The sequence below is a fragment of the Nomascus leucogenys genome, chromosome 11 (assembly GCF_006542625.1).
Source record: "Nomascus leucogenys isolate Asia chromosome 11, Asia_NLE_v1, whole genome shotgun sequence".
In the NCBI taxonomy this organism is placed as follows: Eukaryota; Metazoa; Chordata; class Mammalia; order Primates; family Hylobatidae; genus Nomascus; species Nomascus leucogenys.
The window spans coordinates 72782147-72803081 of NC_044391.1; the positions used below are offsets into that span (position 1 = coordinate 72782147).

Consider the following 20935-nt stretch of genomic DNA (forward strand, 5'->3'; position numbering starts at 1 on the left):
CTGAGGCAGAGAATTGCTTGAACCCGGGAGGTGGAGGTTGCAGTGAGCCGATATCATGTCACTGCACTCCAGCCTGTGTGACAGAACAAGACTCTATCTCAAAAAAAAGAAAAATCTTTTAAATTAATTTGAAATCTATAAGTGAAAAAGCCATGTTATATAAATATAAATTTATTTCCTTATTGATGATGTTATGTGTTTTTTCTTTTTTTTTTTTTTTGCCATTTCTATTTCTCCTGGAAATTGCCTTTTCATGCTCTTGCCCCATTTAAAAAAAAAAAAAGGGCGATTTCTCACTACCTATTGATTATTAAGTGCATTTCCACATCTTTAGTTCCCACTGGCAGTATTGTAATCACACCTTGAGTGTTGGCAGTGAACAGTGATCAGATGTCTTCAGTGCAAAATGATTGAAACACCGAGGTACAAAAAGAGAGTTGTTTTTTTTTTGTTTGTTTGTTTTGTTTTTTGTAAAAGGTTTTTTTCCGCCTGTTTTTAAAGTACTGGTCCAGGGGGAAGCAGTCTTCTTTTTTAATTTTTATTTGTTTATTTATTTAGAGATGGAGTCACACTCTTGCCCAGGCTGGAGTGCAGTGGCTCAATCTCGGCTCACTGCAACCTTGTGTGTTCAAGCGATTCTCCTGCCTCAGCCTCCTGCATAGCTGGGACTACAGGTGCCCGCCACCACGCCCAGCTAATTTTTATTTTTTTTGTAGAGACAGGGCTTCACCATGTTGGCCAGGCTGGTCTCAAACTCCTGGCCTCAAGTGATCTGCCTGCCTCGGCCTCCCAAAGTACTGGGATTGCAGGTGTGAGCCACTGCGTCAGGTCCCCCAGTCTTCTTTGTTTTATAGAGCCCGTTAGAAAATACTTAGGTTTTGTGAGCCATGCAGTCTACATCATAGCAACTCAGCTCTGTCACAGCATGAAAGCAGCCATGGATAAAACCTGAATAGTTGTGTTCCAATAAAACCTTATTTATGGACATTGAAATTCGAATTTCATATAAATTTCATTCTGCATGAAACTTTATTCATTTGATTTTTTTCCTCACATTTGAAAAGGGGTACACGTGATATTTTATGTAAGTATACAATGTGTAATGGTCAAATCAGGGTAACTGGGATATTCATCATCACCTCAGGCATTCATTTCTTTCTGTTAGGAACCACTCTTTGAGTTACTTTGAAATATACAATACATTATTTTTAACTGTAGTCACCCTATTGTGCTATGGAACACTAGGTATTATTCCTTCTCACTAACTGTATTTTTGTACTCATTTACCAGTCCCTCTTTATCTCCTCCTTCCCCATGACTCTCTGGTAACTGTCATTCTACTCCCATAAATATGTACAGTTATTATGTATCCATAACAATTAAAAACAAAAATGAAAACAAAACATTCCTAAATCCCAAGGTACAAAAATAGGCAGTGGGCTGGGATTTGGCTTGTGGGCTATGGTTTGCCAACACCTGCTTCAGACCTTTTCTGTAAGAAACCACTGAGAAAAACTGTCAATAACCACTACCTTTAGGACTTGTAAGCCACTGAGGCTGTGGGCAAGACTACATTTTGTTGTCTCATCTTTTGAACTTTTCACGTCTGGACCTGAGTCTACAGAATTTGGCTTCATTTAAAAAAATAAAACTTACTGTGAAATGTGGGGTTAATATATATATTAATATGCCAAAAGCTAGAGATAATGGCATGTTTTATGTATAATGATCACTCCATAAATACTGACTCTCACACTGTTTTTGAATGGGTTTAGTTTGATGTAGGAGGATATGATGTCTAAGATCTCTGATCAAAGAAATCCCAGCAAAGTGTGATTTTAGAGTTTCATGTAAAATTTCCATGGCATATATACATACCCATAAAACATAGGTAATTTCAAATACTTTCAGTTATTTTTACTAAAATACCATATTACTATTAGCATTTCTGTTTATTCTCTTGTGGAAACTGTCATCTCAGTGACAAAGATTTGTGGGGTAGTTTGTGTCCACTCTGTAGTCTCCCAACATCTGACCTCCATGACACTGTGAAGTAGTCAGTTTCAATCCATGCTCTACCCCGACTTGAATGGGTGGAGGGATGAGTCTGCCTTTCATTTTTGTTACATGCAAAAGAAGAAGGTTAGATTAGTTGATCTCTAGATTATCTTCTACCTCAAATATCCTGGTATTCCTGTAGAATATATAAATTTATGCATATGATTTTAGAGTGAACTGTATTAGTCTACATAGCAGAAATTGTTACTGCTGTTTATCCCAGCAGTATATAGGCTATATACTATATGAACTGTCTCTGTATCTCCACTGACACTAAGTGCTCACTGTTAGTGGTGCCGGAGAAGGAAATGTGGCTGGTTGGAAATAAATACCACTTAGTAGTTAAATAAGTTCAGCTTCGTATTGAAATAGAACTCAGCAGAGGTTGTAGAGGGTTTCAATAAAAGTGATTATTATTAAAGTTCAGTGAACTTTATACAACAATACACCCTTTTATTTCTTCTGGCATTATATTTAGATATTGAGGTCTGTTCCTCCCTCTGTTTGAGAGTCACCTCTGAGGATCATAAAAAATAGAGATAAGTGATGTAAACTTCCACATGTGTTTTATGTTTTGTTTATGTTAAAATAGCGAATATGCCTTGTGTAGAATTAGACTGCATGTTATAAGTCTGACCTGTTTTATCATTTACATTTGAACTTATTGAAATGAGATGTCATCTTCAGAAGAGACTTTGCACAATAACATGTAATAAAAGTGTTGGCATTAATTCTTTCTTAAATGGATTTGATGTAGTTGTATATGGTATGGTGAGCATGGTATCTAATATCTTTGAACAAAGAATTTACAACAAAGAATGATTTAGAGTTTAATGTAAATTTTGTATTTTATACACACCAATACAAACAGGTAATTACAAACAGATCAATCACTTTTCTGTCAGTAGTTATGCTGTGCAACTTTGTAATCATATTTAATTAATTTTTTTCACTAAGGTAAAATGTTCATTAACCTAATTAGTGGCTATTTTCTAGAAGCTAATTAATAAAGGTAAGTGTCAATGATGGTATTATTGAAGTTGTAAAAAATTAGTAAAACTAGTTTCTCTAGAATTAAGGAAATATTTCTATATTTTTTAGTATTAGAATGTCATAAAAGTAACTCTCCTTATTTTAATGACTTTGATATTTCTTCTCTTTATTGTAAAGGTCTTCTTTAAATCTTTATCTTCTAAATAAACATAAAAAAATTAAGTCCAATCAAATACAGTTTCAATTAGTTTAAATCCCTTAGGTTTTTGCTAATAATTAAAGTTAATAGTTATTATTCTTTGCGTATCCCACTTAAATTTTTATAAGTATCCCAATAGGTCAGGATTTGGTTAGGGGACTAGGATATATATACATTTTAACTATCATTTTTGGTAAGAAGATTATATCCAATTGATCATTCTTCCTTAGTTGATTATGAAAAAATAAAATTGTGAGCAATAATGTATTTTAAAAATTACAGTAAATATTATATGATTACTCATTTTGGCAAAACTCTGCAAAACATGAATTCTGTGTAGTTTTGCATGCAGCATGACATTTGTTTTGCTACTAATACAGCTACAGGTTAGATCAGTTTTCTATATTTTAAGATAGCTTTTCATACTGGAAAGGTAAATGAAAATTGCTTTTGTAATCTTCTATTACTTGTTTTAAGAGTCATTATTATTAACTTAGTTGCTTCTTCGTCAGTTAATATTTTTACTTAGCACTTTGCTTTAACTAGTTCTGAACACAAAGAGATTGAAATGTTTCCTCAGTTAATTTGTTTACATTGGAGTCTCTTCATTTGGGTCTCCACCATCCTGTTCTTTTTTCCTATTGTCCTGGGACAGAGATGTTGCAGAATTGGGGCACTTCAGCATACTTATCAAGGAATTTCTGAAGGACTTGCAAAGGAAAAAATAGATGAACGGATCCAGGCATGCATTTAAGGAAGTTAACCACAGAGTGCTCTCTTTCACATAGAACAGAGTATTTTCAGCGGTGCAGTCAAAGACATCCCGGGTTTGGCTCAGGGTGTAAGGAATTCGGGCAAAATGGAAAGGAACAAAACAAATAAAGAATACAGCAATGATAATGAAAACTTTGACGTTCACCTTTTTCCTGGGGACTTTACCTACACCCCTCGTTCTTACATATGACCGGTATAGTTCTTTTGTAATGAGTGTATAACATACAATAACAATTAAGAAATTAATCCAGAAAATGACCTGACAGATGTAATTTACTATTTCATGCCAGACTAGACCGAACTCTGATTTAAGGAAAGAGCATTTCTTCACATTCTTGTCTCTCGGCTGCCTGTTGGTCAGAATCATGTTAGGCAAAGAGAGTAAGAACATGAATGCCCAGATGACAACAGAGAGAATCTTAGCCGCCAAGAGATTTTTGGGGTTGGATGTTTTAAATGGCCTGGTGGTCTTCTGGTAGCGATCGATAGTTATCAGTCCCAGGAATGAAATACTGATATACATTGTGAAATAAAATATGACGGAGGTAACTTGACACACAAAAGTTCTCAGTGGTCCTGTTCCCAGTTTGGCATCACTAAGAATTTTGAATGGAAAAGTCAGAATCATGAGAAGATCAGAAATGACTGTGTTCTTAAGAAAAATAATAAAGTTTGATTTACTCCGGATTTGAAAGAAAATCCTCATCGCCAGGCCATTTGTGATAAGTCCAACAAAAAACAGGACAGTGTAGAGCAGTGGGAAGAGGACCTGGGTGATTTTGTAGTCTCTGGTGCACAGACTGGTGTTCCCAGGTGCAGAGGTGAGGTTGTTGATGGCTTGCATTTCTTGTTGGTTACCTAGAGAACAAAAGAGAGGATGGTTATTTTCAGCCTAAGGTAGTTATTATTGCTGTTATCTCTGTGTGTAACTTTTTTGGACACAGCCTCCTCTAAAAGTTGAGTTTTCTCATCTTCATTGTACTAGTTAGTATGAACACAGAAAACTGAATCCCAAAATACTTCATTGCAGCAAATATTGCATCTCTGCTGAAAAGAAATGATCTGAAGTACAATACGTGAAGTTATAGATGCTTAGCATTTTTTTTATTTGTTGAATGTTTGCCTCTTAAAGCACATTTTGACTTAGAGCTCACTCATATTTATATGCAAAAGCTAGAAGAGAAATAATGGGGCTGTGCTTTACTCTTCTCTAGCTTCTCCTCCATGCCTTTTAGCTTTTTGGTTTCTATTCACAGTCACTTTTCCCCCAACGTCCTTATTTCTGAGCTTCTTTTACTGTAGTACCATCAAAACAGTTGAGAGACAAATGATGGATAATTGCCTGTTAGAATCCTAAAGTAATAAAAAGGGGGAAGAAATTGGTGTAAATTACTCTTGGGAAACTTATTGAATAAAATACTGAATCAGTAAAAAAAAAAAAAAAGTTGAACCTTTTTTCTTTATATTTGGAAGATATTCCTGCCTCTATATTGCTCAGTCACTCATTCAAAAATTGGCCTTGTGGAGATTCATTATTCGGCTTCAAATATTTTAACCCCTGTGTATCTTATTTCCAACTTTCCTCAGTGTTTTGAAGTTGCTGCATACATTTTCTTGAATATCATTCAGTGTAAATTTTAAAACAGTAAAAAACAAATAAGAGACAGAGATGGCCTGTGTATATATGGTCATGAGTTGCCATTCCTCAAAACAGGGCATACTTTCCAGATTTATGGAGTGTGTAATGGTAGCTAAAATAAAATATAGGTTATTACCACAATAGGCAGCTATAAAGAAAACTAACAAGTGACTCGAATATGCTATATGGCATCTACATCTTAGAAATTTGAAATGACTTTTGTAATCTTTTTATTTCACCAGAGATAAATGAAATTGATTCTGTATAAAATATTCTTAATAATCAGATATATTGAAAGTACAAATAACAAATTTTAAAAAATAACTTTAGTGTAAAAGATATTTAGATAAATGAATGTAGCCCTTAAATTCCCCAAAATGTCCATGGAATTCCTTTCTCTCCTTAATTCTGGAAGGAAAACAATTAAGAATCATGTTGTCACAGTATGGCTTCAATTTTCAACATCTCCTCACCTATTTAGCGCTTTAAAATAATGCTAAACAAAACCTAATGTTTTGTAATACAAGATCACTGGTTTTAATCTTCCCTGCTACTGCTGTGTGGTCTTAGTTCATCCCTGACAGTTTTGGAAATTCGACTTTGTGAATATACATTTTGTGTAGTCTGTAAGTTATTTAACAAATATTCTTGACATTGAGAATTTCAGCTCCCTTTATCTGTATTTAAATCTCATTTTATACTTGAGGCAAAGTAACTAAGACCATTTATATTTTATTTCTATGCTTTCTATGATTTTTCTTAATGAAGAGACTAAACAATTGTCTCTGACATCATTAATTAGACTTCTATTTTAATTTTAGTTCCAAATACATGCTTGGATTGATAGTTATTAAGGTTTACAATTTTAAGAGAAACTTGGAAAAAATGTACACACGTATCAGAGTGTAAATACATATATTTGTCAAGTACTTGTAGAAATAACATTACCTGATAACTGTGTTGATTCTGGAGGGTTTGAATGTATCCAGTAAGTAGCAGTTATTGCAACCTGCAGAGTGGCATCTGGTATTTTCCTTTTAATGTCTTAGTTTAGTTGCCAAACCTCTTTGTGATAGAGAATTTCCTGAGTTTTCATCAGTAAAGTCTTGAGTGTTCTAGAGAGAAATAGAAGGAGAGAAAGAGAGGGCTTCACAATCAGAGATTGTCTTCAAACACTGGACTCAAAGCTATGCAGACACTGAATTTCTATCTGTCCTCTTTTAGGACTTCTGCTTTTATTTCCCAGGAAATGTGGGATGAGGATGGCTGAGAAGTCATCTTTTAAAAAGCAATTTAAAATCTTGCGGCTTTTTACTGAAACCTGCTATAGAGTTGATGATTTATAACTTCGAGTTATGGCTATTTTCTATGCAAATGATAAATCCAAGTTGAGATCAAGCCTTCGAAGTCTGCTTCCTGGAGAAGATTTTAAGCTTGCTTTCTTGGGCGGTTAATTTATCTGAAATATATGGTGTACAACACTGGGTGATGTATTTTCTTCTAGCAAGTAATTACGTTAACTCAAAATGCGTGCTGGCTAGGGATGTTAAGTCTCTGGCCCTTTGTTTTTTCCTTGGTTAATAATGTCATTATTTTAAACCTGTGTTTGATTAACTCCTTTGTAGGTGAAACAGCTTCCTTCTATTATAAATTAGCAGATTCCAAAATTACATTAGAAAAGTGATTGTATCCATTGCCAGGCTTATTATATACAGTGTCGTTCATGCTTTTCTTGAATAGAATTTAAATAAAAACAATTTTTTTTTGTTTCTTTACCTAACTTTGAGTTTTTGGGAAAATATAACGTTAAATTAAGGCATCCTCATGTCACAATTATTTACAGTTACTTAACTTTGAAACCAGAAGGGCAAAAAATATGTTAGGGGTGAGATTGAAGGGCAAAGTGTTTTTGCTGCTTTAACTTTATGTAAATATTGCTTTGCAGAAACACACCCCCCTGGTGTCTCAAACTGCAGTGTCCTTCTGTTATCAGTGGAAATCATTTGTGTTGGTGCCTTTGCTGTGAACACGTTTTGGTTGTTTCTTCTGCGTTTTGAGTATTTGTGTCTTTACATGTTAAATATCTTCATTGGTTTTCATAGTGCAGAGCAGCAGCTCTGCATCACTTGGGAACTTGCTAGAAATGCACGTTTTTGGGCACCAATCCAGCTGAGTGAATCAAAAACTCTGGGGTGCCCCACCCTGCATCTGTATTTTAGTGAGCCTTCCATTGATGCTTGATACACTCAAATGTGAGGACCACTGATTTAAATGGAACAAGAATTTTGTTGCCGTTTAGAACTTGAAGCTATTAATATCAGTCATTTCAGACACGTAATAATCCCCAAATGTTGGTCATCTTAAAGGGATTAGTTTGATATTAAACCCTTGGAAAGGGTTGTATTGTTATTTTTAAATACGACTTGTAAACAAATCTTAGCCTTCCTTATTTGTTGGAGTCTCAAAATTTTAAAAAGAGCTTTTATGCTGTATATACTTCAAATAATAATTGTCAATATTTAATTTCTTACACTGTCATGAATTAACTCACTTTATTATCTCAGCTGTTCTCTGAGGTACGCGTATCATCCTCAGTCTCTGGATGAGGGGAACTGAGGAGCAGAGCAGTGAAGTTAGATGGAGACCCCATTCTGACCTGTGCTGTGTAGTTAGTCCTAGAATCTGTATTTGTGAATTTCTGTACCTGAGAATCTTCCCTATCACACCCTCTCCTCAACTCCTCTCCCACTGAGGCCCAGTAGTGAGAAGTGAATCTCATGTGGGATGGTTGTATGTCTTTCAATAAAGTAAGGACCATACTCGCCTTTACAGCAAATTGTAAATGCTAAAGGATGTTTATGATGCTTTTTCTAAGACCATCAAATGAAACAAGGCTTATTCAAGAAAATGATGATTATTTTTAACAAATCAATCTGCCATATTTCTAATTCAGGATACTTAAGTCATACTACCTTATTGAGAATTTATATTTCTAAACCTCTAGAAGGGCTAACAGTAGAGATTTGAGGGATAAAAGAAGGGCTTCAGTTCTTGATCTAAACTAACTTTATCTTTCCTCTGATTTTTAACTCACAACCACATACCTATTTACAAACCACCTCTGATAACATTTTTTCATTGGAGGAAGGCTGCCAGTTAGACCACTTAATGCTGAAAGTGACTAAAATCTTTAAGTGAAAAGTATCTCAGTTACAGAAGTATATTTTCATATGAATAGAGGCAGAGCAAGTTATATATACTTTAATCTCTCATTAGTAAATAACATCAACACATACAGTTTGTAGTTATTTGTGTTAGTGTTGGGAACAGAGCTAACTTGGGTTGATTTGGTTATTTTGTATAATTGAATGAGTTAGAAAAATGAACAGAATTCTTACTTTTAAGTGGCTTAATTGGTTTGTTTATTTTACCAAGTCTACTAAAGGTAGTCTGCTCATCTGAAAATGTTTGCTTCAAATGGGATTACTCTGAAACCTGTAGTCTTTTGGAACTGGGCAGGAGGATAGAGATATAATTATGACATTTGATTAGCTCTTAGGCTGTTTTAGTTCCAGTGGTCTCTGATTCTAAATGTGGTCATTTTGACATTAATATTTTGTTTGAGGGTATGTGTTTTAAAGCAGTGCATAGTCATCTGCTAGCTTGGCTTTATCCATTGGAATATAGAAATTTAGGTTAGACATCAACAGGTTCCAAAAATAACGAGTCTTGGGCTTTGAAATATTTCGCAAAAAAGAATGCCGTCTTTTGTGACCTAGTTATCTGACATCCCAGTCTTAAGTGTTTTGCTTGTAAGTAGAGGACTAGTATATATACAAATATCAGTCATACTGTGGACTGTCAGCTGTGTAGAACAAAGATTTCATATACAAATCTAGTTAAATCAGCCTCCTATTTTCTTGATTTACAGAAAATATACTCTATGTATAGTTACTAATTATTAAAAAAAAAAGCCTGTTAATTTCTTCATTCCTGTAACAGTTTCCTCATCCATGTGCGCACCCATTCTTCCTCCCAGGCTCGAAGCTTATTCCTGATGGAACATTTATATGAACTTGTTTTATTCCAAACAAAATAGCGTGGTATATTGAAAGATTCAGCTGAAAGAAATAGTGTTTTGAGGCATCTTTTAAGAGTTATTTAATAAGCTAAAAATTTTAACCAAATGCATTTATCATTTCTAAAGACTGATTTTTACTGCTTTTCTTAGAGACGTGATAGGTTGCTATGTGCAATTTACTTCCGGATATATACTGGATTTGCATTTGAAGTAGAGCATGCAAAAATTAGGAAGTACTGGGAAGTATGAAGTGCCATATTTTGTTTTATCAGAGGGACAATTATATCCACTTCATCTGTTTTTTATTAGTGTTTGGAAGAAAGGAAGCGCATTCTGAGTGAGATCTTTTTCATTTTTCTTTAAGGACATTAGTAATTTTAAAATTTTATGATAATTGAATCATTGCTGAAATATCAGAAAATGTGAATAAGGTGAAAGGATAATACAACAGCTCAGATCATCTTACCATCATTATCACATCTTTGTCAACACACACACATTTTGGCAAAATTTCTAATCAGTTATTTTAAAGAAATAAAGATGAATTAGAGCGGACCTCAATTCCATTAACTCCATTTCTTCTTTCTAAGGACATTTGGCTCAAGAGACATATTTTAATTCGTGTAGTACAACAAGCCTGCCAGGGTTTTGGGCATGCATGCTTCTAGTTTCTTCATCTATTAAGTTTCTGTGAGTATGAGATAATATCTGGAGAAAGAAAGTAATTGATCTAAAGGACAAGATTTTTAGAACTTAGTTTACATGGGAGGTGACACATTCAATTCAACAGCAGCAAGTGGACTAGAATGAAAGAGGTGGCCTGACATCTCCTGTAATAGACTCTCCAGTTGATGCTTTTCCTTGTCTAACAACTGTATCCTTGAGGGAATAAACGAGTAATTTTTGGGTGCTTATCTCAGATCGTTAATATTACTTAAAACTGTGCAACTTGAGGGTGTTTAAACACCAAGTTTAAAGAGCAGAGATCATTGATACTTTTGAAAATATTTGGTATATTTTCTTAGGTTGACTTTATTCTCATTTGTTATAAATTGCTATTTGAAGGCTTCTACATTTTCTTTCTTTTTTCTTTTTTTTTTTGAGACCGAGTTTCACTCTTGTCACCCAGGCTGGAGTGCAATGGCACGATCTCGGCTCACTGCAACCTCTGCCTCCCAAGTTCAAGCGATTTTCCTGCCTCAGCCTCCCAAGTAGCTGAAATTACAGGCACCCGCCACCACGCCTGGCTAGTTTTTGTATTTTTAGTAGAGATGGAGCTTTCCTGTGTTGGCCAGGCTGGTCTCGAACTCCTGACCTCAGGTGATCCTCCACCTCGGCCTCCCAAAGTGCTAGGATTATAGATGTGAGCCACCATGCCCAGCCTACATTTTCTACTTGTATAAAAAACTGATGTAAACAAATCTTGTAGGCTCTTGAAAAATACTAGCTTCTAAAATGCCTCTGCCTGTCCTATTTGAAGACTACTATAATAACACCTATCATGAGTTCCCTGAAAATATTAATGCTAAGAAAGGGATACTGTCTTTACATCCCGTATAGAGGTTGAGCAGTGATTCTTTTCCACCTCACTACATGCTACTTTTGCTTTCAGTTTTATCCCCGCATTCTCAACTCATGACTTTGTTCCTTGGCCCAACTCCCCAAGCATATCAAGGCCAAGGAACTATTTGAGCTTCTTAAGTGTCTTCTTCACCTCAAAATGTCTTTTTATTTTCACTAATTTTCTTTTTTTTCCGATGCTCAAGTAGAAAGATGTTCCTTTCTTTCTTTCCATATTAATCCAGCTAAGAGGCCCTTGTCTCATATATCCTTTATCATCGGTTATCTGTTCCCCAATCTCGATTTCTACTATGGAAATTTGTTTATTTGAAAGATAGGTCTGAAACAAGAATTTTTTGATGATCTTCATAGTGCTTTCTTTCCTCTCAAGCTGTTGTTCTTCATGCCCAACTCCTGGTAAATGTGGGTCACTTCCCTATCTTCACCATTTCGTCATCACCTCTTACTTCAACTCCCTGTTTCCTAGCTTTGTGCCCTGCCACTTTAGAGAAACTTCTCTTTTGAGGTTCACACATGGTTTTTCAGTAAACAAGTAAGAGGTCACATCCATTGTGACTTCTTAACCTCACTGGACGTTGTCCAAATTATATATACTTTATATATATAAAGTATATATAATCTATATACTTTATATATTATATATAATCTATATTACTAATATATAAAATATAGATCTATATATACTTTATATATATGAAGTATATATAGATCTATATATACTTCATATATATGAAGTATATATAGATCTATATATACTTTATATATATGAAGTATATAGAATATACTTTATATATATAAATAAAGTATATATAAATATATACTTTATATATATAAATAAAGTGTATATAAATATATACTTTATATATATAAATAAAGTATATATATGTGACACTCTCTCTTACATATCCCCTCCCCTGACTTGTGTGACCCCGAATTATAGTATCTTGTTAATTAAGGAGCGTGTATGTGCACCATTTGCTGGCTTATTTCCCCCCTCACCATCTCAGCTCTCTTAGCCCTTCTTCCCTAAACATAATGTGAAGGTTTTGCACCCCTCCCAGGACTTGACATACTGCCCTTATTCCTGAGCTGTCACCTCTGTGTTAGGCCCATATCAAACCAATTACTGGACATTTACACATTTCTACCTACCCTTCAAATTCCTTGCAATTACATGTAAATTCAGAAGTACCTTGCTGTTATAATGTATTAATGTATTTTTTATACATTGTAAATAGATTATTTAATAATAATTATTTGGTAATATAAACAATACTATTTATTATTATACATTATAAATAGATTTTAACTAGTGGATACATCTCGAAGTCCAATGAGATGCACATTTACTCCTTGGGTTCAAAAGCCTGATCCTTTCCTAACTTCTCAGATACCTCTTCATTTTGCTTCTTAGTCTTCATTCCCACCACTAAAACTTAGTTCACCCTACACACTTTTTTACTCTAGCTTTGTCTCTCACATCTCCCCTTCATTTTTCTCAACACTTAATCATCAGGTAAAGTTTCCTACAAAACTAGTTTTTCTCCTTATCTTCATCTCTGCCCTATTCCTTTAGCTATATATTTGTTCATTAGTCCGCTTATTTTGTATTTAGTATGTTCAACAAATATTAAATGCTAACTCATTTCCTATTAAGGAGATTATAAAAATGAACAAAACAGGCATGGAGTCTTCCACAAAATTTACACACTAATGAGGAAGACAGACATTAAACAAATACCTAGAAAATAAGTGAATTATACTGTAATAAATGCTCCAAAGTCTACTTCCCCTCCTTACTCCTTCTGTGGGGAGGTTTTCAATAAACTGGAGTGACAGAGTGAGGGAACTGACACTGTATTTGTACATAGCATTTCAGCAAGTGAAATTGCAGCTATGAGAGTATTTTAGGTGTAAGGACGAGCAACAGCAAAGGGAGGAAGTGCCCTAGAGTCTTGGTGAAATGTTGAGTAATGCAGTTCAGTGTGGGTGTGGGGGATGTGCAGGGGAGGAGTAGAATTCTAGCATGTGAATTAACAGTAGTGAACACTGTCCATTATGCTTTGAAGCATTTTACATGCTTTATCCCAGGTTTTCTCACAAAAACCTTGCAAGGAAGGGATGTTACCCCATTTTTCAGAGGAAGAATCAGAGGTTTAGGAAGGTTTATTATTCGAGATCATGGACCCGGCAAGTAGCACAACCAGCATGCAGTCACAGCTCTCTTACCCCAAGCTTGGGCTATTATTGGTAAATTTGGGGTCATAGTGATCCTGTGCGATTGTGAGGAGCATGTGGCTCTTTCTAGGATACTTTCCTTCACCACCCCTCTTTGGACTTCTAGGTCTGTAAATACTGCTTTGATGACATTGAATCTGTGCTTCTTGAAGACAGGAATCATTTATCCTTGTATTTTTTCAGGGCTCCTAGCATTTTGTCTTGCCTTAAATAGATATTCTATAAACAGTTACTGAATAACTGTGCTAAAGTCATCACATGGACATTTACATTAGGACCATTTGATATATGCCGTAACTGAAAACAATTGCCAAAGCACGTGACTGGCACTGCCTTCATTTTTCATAATTTTCTTAGTGCCCTCCTGTTTCCTTCCTAGGGTTCATATGTACACAACCCACCAGACCAAAAAAAAAAAAAAAAAAAAAAAAAAAATATATCAGTAATTCTCTGTAGCAACAACGAAAATGGGAAATTAGCAAGCAGCTCAGCTCATTCAGATGCGCAGCCAGCTCTAGGGATCACTGCTTATGTCATTTGTATCCTATGATTGGGAATATGTTTTGAAAATTTGGGAGAGGTACTGAGGATATTAAGAACAGCTTCTAAGAGAAACTTGCTCCTAGCTGCTGTTTTTTTTTTTTTTTTTTGGAGGCAAATTTGAACACCTGAAATATTAAGAATCATTTGGGGGTGGGGAATAGATAGATTGGCAGGGCATATAAATGTTTATTTCTTGTAATGTATAATAAAAAAGGAACCAGTGCAATGGGAAGCAGTGGCAAGTGTGTCCCTGAGAAAGACCAACACAAAGACTGAGAGCCAAGTAACGGAATTGGAGAGAGAAAAACAGGCTCTTGGTTTAACGCTGCAGAAGCAATATGCTACTTTGTGCAGAGTACACGTGAAGTACTCCAGATCAAACATCAGACTTCTCCTAGTCTGAGGTTTTTGTTCTTTGTTGCTGCCACTGCTAATTAGGAACACAGTGCAGTTTGTTTTCTCTGTGAGGAATTCTTTTCTCATATAAGCTCCTTAGGATAAGATGGATGCTGTTGGGAAGGGTAAGTGCTTGCCAAGGGCAAAAATATACATAGAGTAAGAAAAGGAGGTTTACCAAAGGATAGATTTGGACATTTTCTAAGAAAATGGAAGATTATAAAATCCAAGAGAGAAATTGCTATAGAAAGATTCAGAGCCAGGCACAAGAGAGGGCACATCCTGGACTCTGTTACTTTGGCTGAGGAATGTGTTCAGTGGTGTGCATATGCTTTCATTATGCTGTGACTAAATTTCTTTCCCACGTGGGAAAAAAATGGTGCTTGGATTCACTGTGCCTATGGGGTAGTGGTGGAGAGGTGGTCCAGAAGGGAAGAGTGGTGATGTCAGAACATGTTTGCATTTTCAGCTGTTTGCCTCACACCTAGTGACACCTACACGCTTTATTGTTTTGTCATTTGGAAATAAATATACATATATCTCACACAGTCATATTGGAAATAAATGGAATATATGTAGTTTTGTAGAGATGAAGTCTCGCTCTTTTCCAGGCTGGTCTTGAACTCCTGTCCTCAAGAGATCCTCCCACCTTGGCCTCCCAAAGCACTGGGATTACAGACATGAGCCACTGCACCCTGTCCAGGAATATTTTTTATGAAGGTGTTTGAGGATCCTAGCAAGATATTTTTCCCTAAATGTAAATATTTACTATTGCTATATATAAAACCAGGCTTATGAAGAGATAACATTTTCCTTAAGGGAAAAATATGACTAGACAATATGTTACAGGATGTGAAATTAATACCATGTTCAATTTTAAACAATGAAAAGTTTTTCAATAGCCAAAACTTACTTTGTAGGGTACGCCCACATCAAGTGCTTCTATTAAGACTTCAGGTCAGTTGACACTTTTTTTTTTTTTTTATAACGTTAGCAAGTTCCAAACTGGAAAAACAAGGGTGTTGCCAGTGGAGGTTGAGGTGAATTGAAGGCAGGGCGGGATGCCACCACCGCAAGGCAGCATGGAGGTGCTGTGGTCAGTGCATTTCAGGGATATGAAATGCAACCCCACCCCTGCAGACAAGAGTTTCAGAATGCATTTTCTGTTTTTCAGGATGAATCTTCAAGTCATGAATGTAACCAGCGCACAATCCTTCTCTATGGAGTCGGCAAAGAGCGTGATGAAGCAAGGCATCAGCTGAAGAAGATTACCAAAGATATCCTGAAAATTCTAAACAAGAAGAGCACCACAGAGACAGGGGGTAAAGAACCTTAATGCATTTACTCCCATTGTATTGCCTTTTGCCTTCCCTCTGAGCACAGTCTTTATCAAAGTGTTCTATGTCACTGTCAACAGAGCGTTTCCCCTCCTGAATGACTCTCACATTGAAATGTGAACAAGCACATTTAAATTTTAAAGCCTTGTTTCCATTTATAGTAACTCTTGTATTAAAATATTAATACAAGGCATTAATATTAAATATTATTGTATTAAAATACTATAATCCACAGGTCGGTGTAGGTAATTTATTCTGATTTTTGGTATACTTCTCAAATTTTCTATAGTAGTAATAAATGAAGTACTGAAGAATGAGTTGAAAACCCTTAGTCTGGAAGAGATCCATTTCTCTGTTTCTTTACCATAATTTTCCAAGCTTGTGGTTAGTTTTTGTTCTGGGGCACTCACATTTGCATGTTAATTGAAAATCAGGACAGCATATTTGCTCATCTTTTCTTACATTATTGAGAAAAATAATTGGAGTAGGTAGTGATGACTACCTATATCTCCAAATGATTTCAAATAAAAGAAAATTTGATCTTTGCTCTATAATGTCTTCTTTAGTTGGAATGCTCTTTCCTCATCCTTTTGACATAGTTTTTACAGTGAAGCTGTGCCTTTATGTTGTATCACCACATTGCATAATTGGAATTTTGTAATTATCCACTTCACGTTTGCCTAATTATTCTTTTTAAGGTTTGTTTATTTCATTAGGCAATCAAATTATTTTAAAAATATCATTAGGTATCCTGGTACCACCACTGGTGTTTATTTCTCTAATACTTAAATCACAGAAGGAAAAAGAAAGTTTGTGTTTACCCTATGTAAACAACATTCTTCCTGCACATGGTATAAACCACCTCTAGGAGCCCTACTGTTCTGTAGTACATACACTTTTTTATGGACTCTTCACAGGAGATCCAGCTCTTAGACTTTAGCAGGATAATTTGCTAGAATTTGTCCACCCTAGATCTTTACTAGAGAAAAATACAGATATTAATAATGCAGATAGGTTCTCTTTCTTCCCGGTCAATCATGATGCACATGCAGAAACATGGTACAAGAGGCAATGTGTTTCCGTCTGCATATGGCATTCTGGGTATCTGATATCAGAGGTGATAGTCCTCAGAACACAGTGGGAAAGTTATCCTTCCTGCTATTCGCATCACCTTCCCTAACTCCCTTCCGTTCCCGGTTAAGGGCTTTGAAATACTTCAGCTCTCTGAGGAAGCAACCAAGAGTTGTCGAAGGGAAATGAAACCTTCTTGTTGACATGTCATTACTGAGCTTGAAAAAAGAAAGTGCTCTGTCTAAGAAAACTGTTTATCTGTTGTTTTGGTGTTTTCTGTGTCTTAGAGAAAAGAGGAAACAGTTGTGTTTAGAAGATTGAATTTAGAAGCCCTGAAACTAGCTGGCAAAGAATATTTAAAACTACTTTTTGGTATACTTGGAAATGGGGTGGGGGGGAGTCAGTATTTCCTTCAGGAGGTTCAGTAATACATATTTTATTTAAATTATTTTTAGAGGGTCTTTCCAGATCCTGCGGAATTTTTTAGAAGGCTGAGGGGTATGGGAAGGGGAAGGAAGCAATGTGGTATCCTTTTCTATTGAGCCTACTAACTTCCTTCACAGCTTTTTAATGCCACACTACAGTTTGTCCTGTCTTTGTAGCAGTCCCTCAAATAGGCAATTCTAGCATATGAACTCACAAAGCGAAAAACATTGTTGTTCTGTGCTGCCTTTTGAGAAACAGGTTAAGTATTCCTTATATGAAGTGCTTGGGACCAGAAGGGTTTTGGATTTTGGATATTTTCACATTTTTGAATATTTGCATATATAATGAGAAATCTTGGGGATGAGACCCAAGTCTAAACATGAAACTCATTTATGTTTCATATACACTTTATATACATACCCTGAAAGTAATTTTATTTTTCTCTTGGAGATGCTTAATAAACTCTGTTGTGTGTCTACATTTTGACTGTGACCTGTCACGAGATCAAGTGTGGAATTTTCTACTTGTAGCATTATGTCTGCACTCAAAGTTTCATATTTTGGAGAATTTCAGATTTTGGATTCTCAGAATAGGGATCCTCAACCTTTATCAGTAAATAGAAACATCATCTGTGGAACCACATCGTTGGGAGGGGATTTTTGACTTTCTTTCATTTTAGATAAAGTTCCTTAACCAGAAAGTTGTTAATTTGGGATGTAGTGAGCTACTGTCTTGTAAATAATCTTAATTTTAAGTCACTAGTTAAAAGTTAGTGTAGGCACCAGAAATTAGCTAACTGTACTTCATATTAATGGAAATATGCCCACTTTTTTCAGCAACATGAGTACTGGTAAGGAAAACAGACCTTGTGTTAGCATATATTTGATTTCGGGGAACACATGAAAATAATATTTTGAGGAACTAACTCATTAGGAGTGTTGCCGGATCAGCCAGGTCTTGCCTAGGGGAATTTATAATATAAAGTTTAAATAACATTTCCAGTTGAATGATCAAAGTTCATTTTTCATTTGCCTTGACCAGTTATCTTTTTTGGTTGTCAATGGTGTATCTTTTGAAAATATTAGTGAAGTTTACTATGACAACCTTTAAGAGACTAAAATTTCAGGATTTAAAGATTTTAAAAAGGAAAATTAAAATTAAGCAACAAAAGAGCAATAATATGTTATAAAAGCAAATTAACATAAGAAAGATGAGGAAAAAATATATATTGACTATAATGTTACTCATGTAAATGTCATTAAAGTATTTCATTGAGAACCACCACTGATTTCTTACATTTTGCTGTTAAAATGAGTATAAATTGCTAAGAACCAATTACATTCTTTTAGATGAAGTTTTAAGAAGTTAGTGATACATAGATAAATGGAGTCTATTAGCACAAACAAATAAAAAGGTGCACTTAGGAGTTTTTAGTAGGATCTACTTCTTTAAGTCTGTTGTTATTGGTTATTTATTTTGTCCCAGGAAGAACTGAATCAATACATTAATTTCACTTTTAAGGCATTTTGTACACAAAACTATTGATGTTAGCTCTTCAGCCTTGGATCAAAGATGTTAGTAAATGAAAAATTCAAAACTTGGTTGTTTTAAACATGCTCATGACATGTGAGCAGCTACAGTGAAGGCAAAATTTCATACATATTTTGTACTTTTGAGAATAGATATTGAAAAAATAAGCAGGTTTAATGAATTTGTTAATTCCTAATCTTTGCACTGTATTTGGTGTTACTGGCCAAAAGCGGCACAAGCTTTTAACTTATGTTACCCCAGCACCTTTAAATTCTGATGTACTCTGGCATCAAGGTTTCTTTGTTTAGGGAATTAGAAAAGAACCAGCCTTGTGGTGTTTTGTTTTATTTTGTTTTTGACTCTAACCACTAATTGCTTATTGTTGAAAGAGAAGTCTCTTTTATTTTCATGTTATTGTTTAAGACCATTACATTTGCCATTAGCAAAATATTTTTGAGTTCAGTGAAGTCTGGTTCATTTCTTGTGTCTTTAGTAGAGAAATCTGTAAAGCAACATTTGTTTTCTGAAATTAAACTTTCCTAAAGAAGAGGACAGTGTGAGGAGTAGAACTCTTGTCGTGGTAGCCTTTAACTACTTAGAATCACAGTGCTAGAAATGACATTATCAATCGTATATCCAACCTTTCTTTTTGTTTTTAGATTTGTCTTTGTAAATATAAAATATTAAAGTATTTAGAAACAGGATTGAATCTAGTTTTGGATCTTATTGTTAGAACAGTTAAGAAGAGTACCCCTAGAATAAGCAGTGTTAATTTTTTTTAATTGGAATTTTCTTCAAACCTCTTTATGCTAATTTGATAAACATGGCACTTCTTCATTAATGTGGAGTGATTTAATTTTTTGCCGCCATTAAAAAGGGAATCATGTGATTTCTTTTTTTAAAAATATGTTAAAGTGTGTCAGAAAAGTAACAAGATGAGTCTCCAAAGAAGATGCCAAGCAAGTGTTTGATTAAGTCAAAGTGAGCCCAGGAGATCTCCCCACCTTCATTGTGGATATCATTATAATTTAAAAGTTGTTTAGTGAGAAATGTTCATAAAGGCACTTTTTATGATAGCTAAAATCTGGAAACTACTCACTAGAATGGTTAAGTAAATGCTGGTACAGTCACACATTGGAATACTGTAAATAAGTGAGAATTATTAGTTTTTAGAACAAATTAAAATTACCTCAGCAATATGAATCAATCTTAAAAAGCATACTGTTGATTGCAAGATGCCAGATGTGGAAAGCATACACTATATGATTTCCTTTATATAAAGTTCCAGTGTAGGCAATAGCAATCTAAGTTGTTAGATGTCAGGATTTTGATCTCCTAGGGAGGGAGACGACGTGCCTAGAGAGGCCTGAGGGAGTTTCTGAGATTCCATTCTGTTACTTTGTATTCAAGTCTTATTGTGTATTTATTTTATTGAAATTCATAGAATTTGTGCACTTTTCTCTATGTATGCTGTACTTTAAAAAAAAGTATCCATTAAAAATGTCAAGAGCTTCTACTAAATGGAAAATAATGGATCTGCTTTATGTTTATGTAGTTGGGGACGAAGGACAAAAAGCCAGGAAGAACAAACAGGAGACATTTCCAACACTGGAGACTGTGTTCACTAAACTCCAGCTCCTTTCGTATTTTGATCAACATCAAGTGACATCTCAGGTAGCCATTTAAAGCTGTTTTATTATGCATTTACAGTATTCTAATTTCCTGAAAAATTTTTTCCATGCAGTATATTTTCTCAGCCTTAATGGTTTTAGACATATATTTTATGAACATACTTGGAAGTATCTCAGACTATTGAGTAGTTCTTTAAGTGTCAGGTTGCCTTCCTCAGAAGGATTAATTTTTATTATGTCTTTTTTTGTCCTTTTGATAATAATCAGTGACATATAAAGTAATAGCTAATGAAATAGTTAGGTTATTAGAGTTTGGTCCTATATTGCAATTGATGAGAAATCTGTTGATGATTGAAATAAAATACTATGAAATTGAGAAGAAAACACATCTGTTTTGCTTTACAAATCCATTAATATTCAAATGGATGTGTCTAAAAA

General features: G+C 34.9%; 2 protein-coding genes across 9 annotated transcripts in view; one reads left to right on the forward strand and one right to left on the reverse strand.

Moving 5' to 3' along the window:
• Window positions 1-20935, forward strand: part of MED12L (mediator complex subunit 12L) — a 334555-nt gene that overhangs the window by 232742 nt on the left and 80878 nt on the right. For all 6 annotated transcript variants that reach the window (XM_030822722.1, XM_030822724.1, XM_030822727.1 and 3 more), the window contains exons 17-18: window positions 15677-15824; window positions 20422-20540. In XM_030822722.1, coding sequence (XP_030678582.1) covers window positions 15677-15824; window positions 20422-20540 — 267 coding nt within the window. The remainder of the gene's footprint in view (window positions 1-15676; window positions 15825-20421; window positions 20541-20935) is intronic.
• Window positions 2876-20935, reverse strand: part of P2RY12 (purinergic receptor P2Y12) — a 47207-nt gene continuing 29147 nt past the window's right edge. The window contains exons 1-3 of one of the 3 annotated variants that reach the window (XM_030822729.1): window positions 15416-15607; window positions 6612-6778; window positions 2876-4882 (exon numbers count right to left, since the gene is read on the reverse strand). In XM_030822729.1, coding sequence (XP_030678589.1) covers window positions 3840-4868 — 1029 coding nt within the window. In that variant the 5' untranslated portion in view covers window positions 4869-4882; window positions 6612-6778; window positions 15416-15607 and the 3' untranslated portion in view covers window positions 2876-3839. Of the gene's footprint in view, window positions 4883-6611; window positions 6925-15415; window positions 15608-20935 lie in introns of those variants that run through there. The other 2 variants (XM_003256301.3, XM_030822728.1) reach the window with 2 other exon arrangements.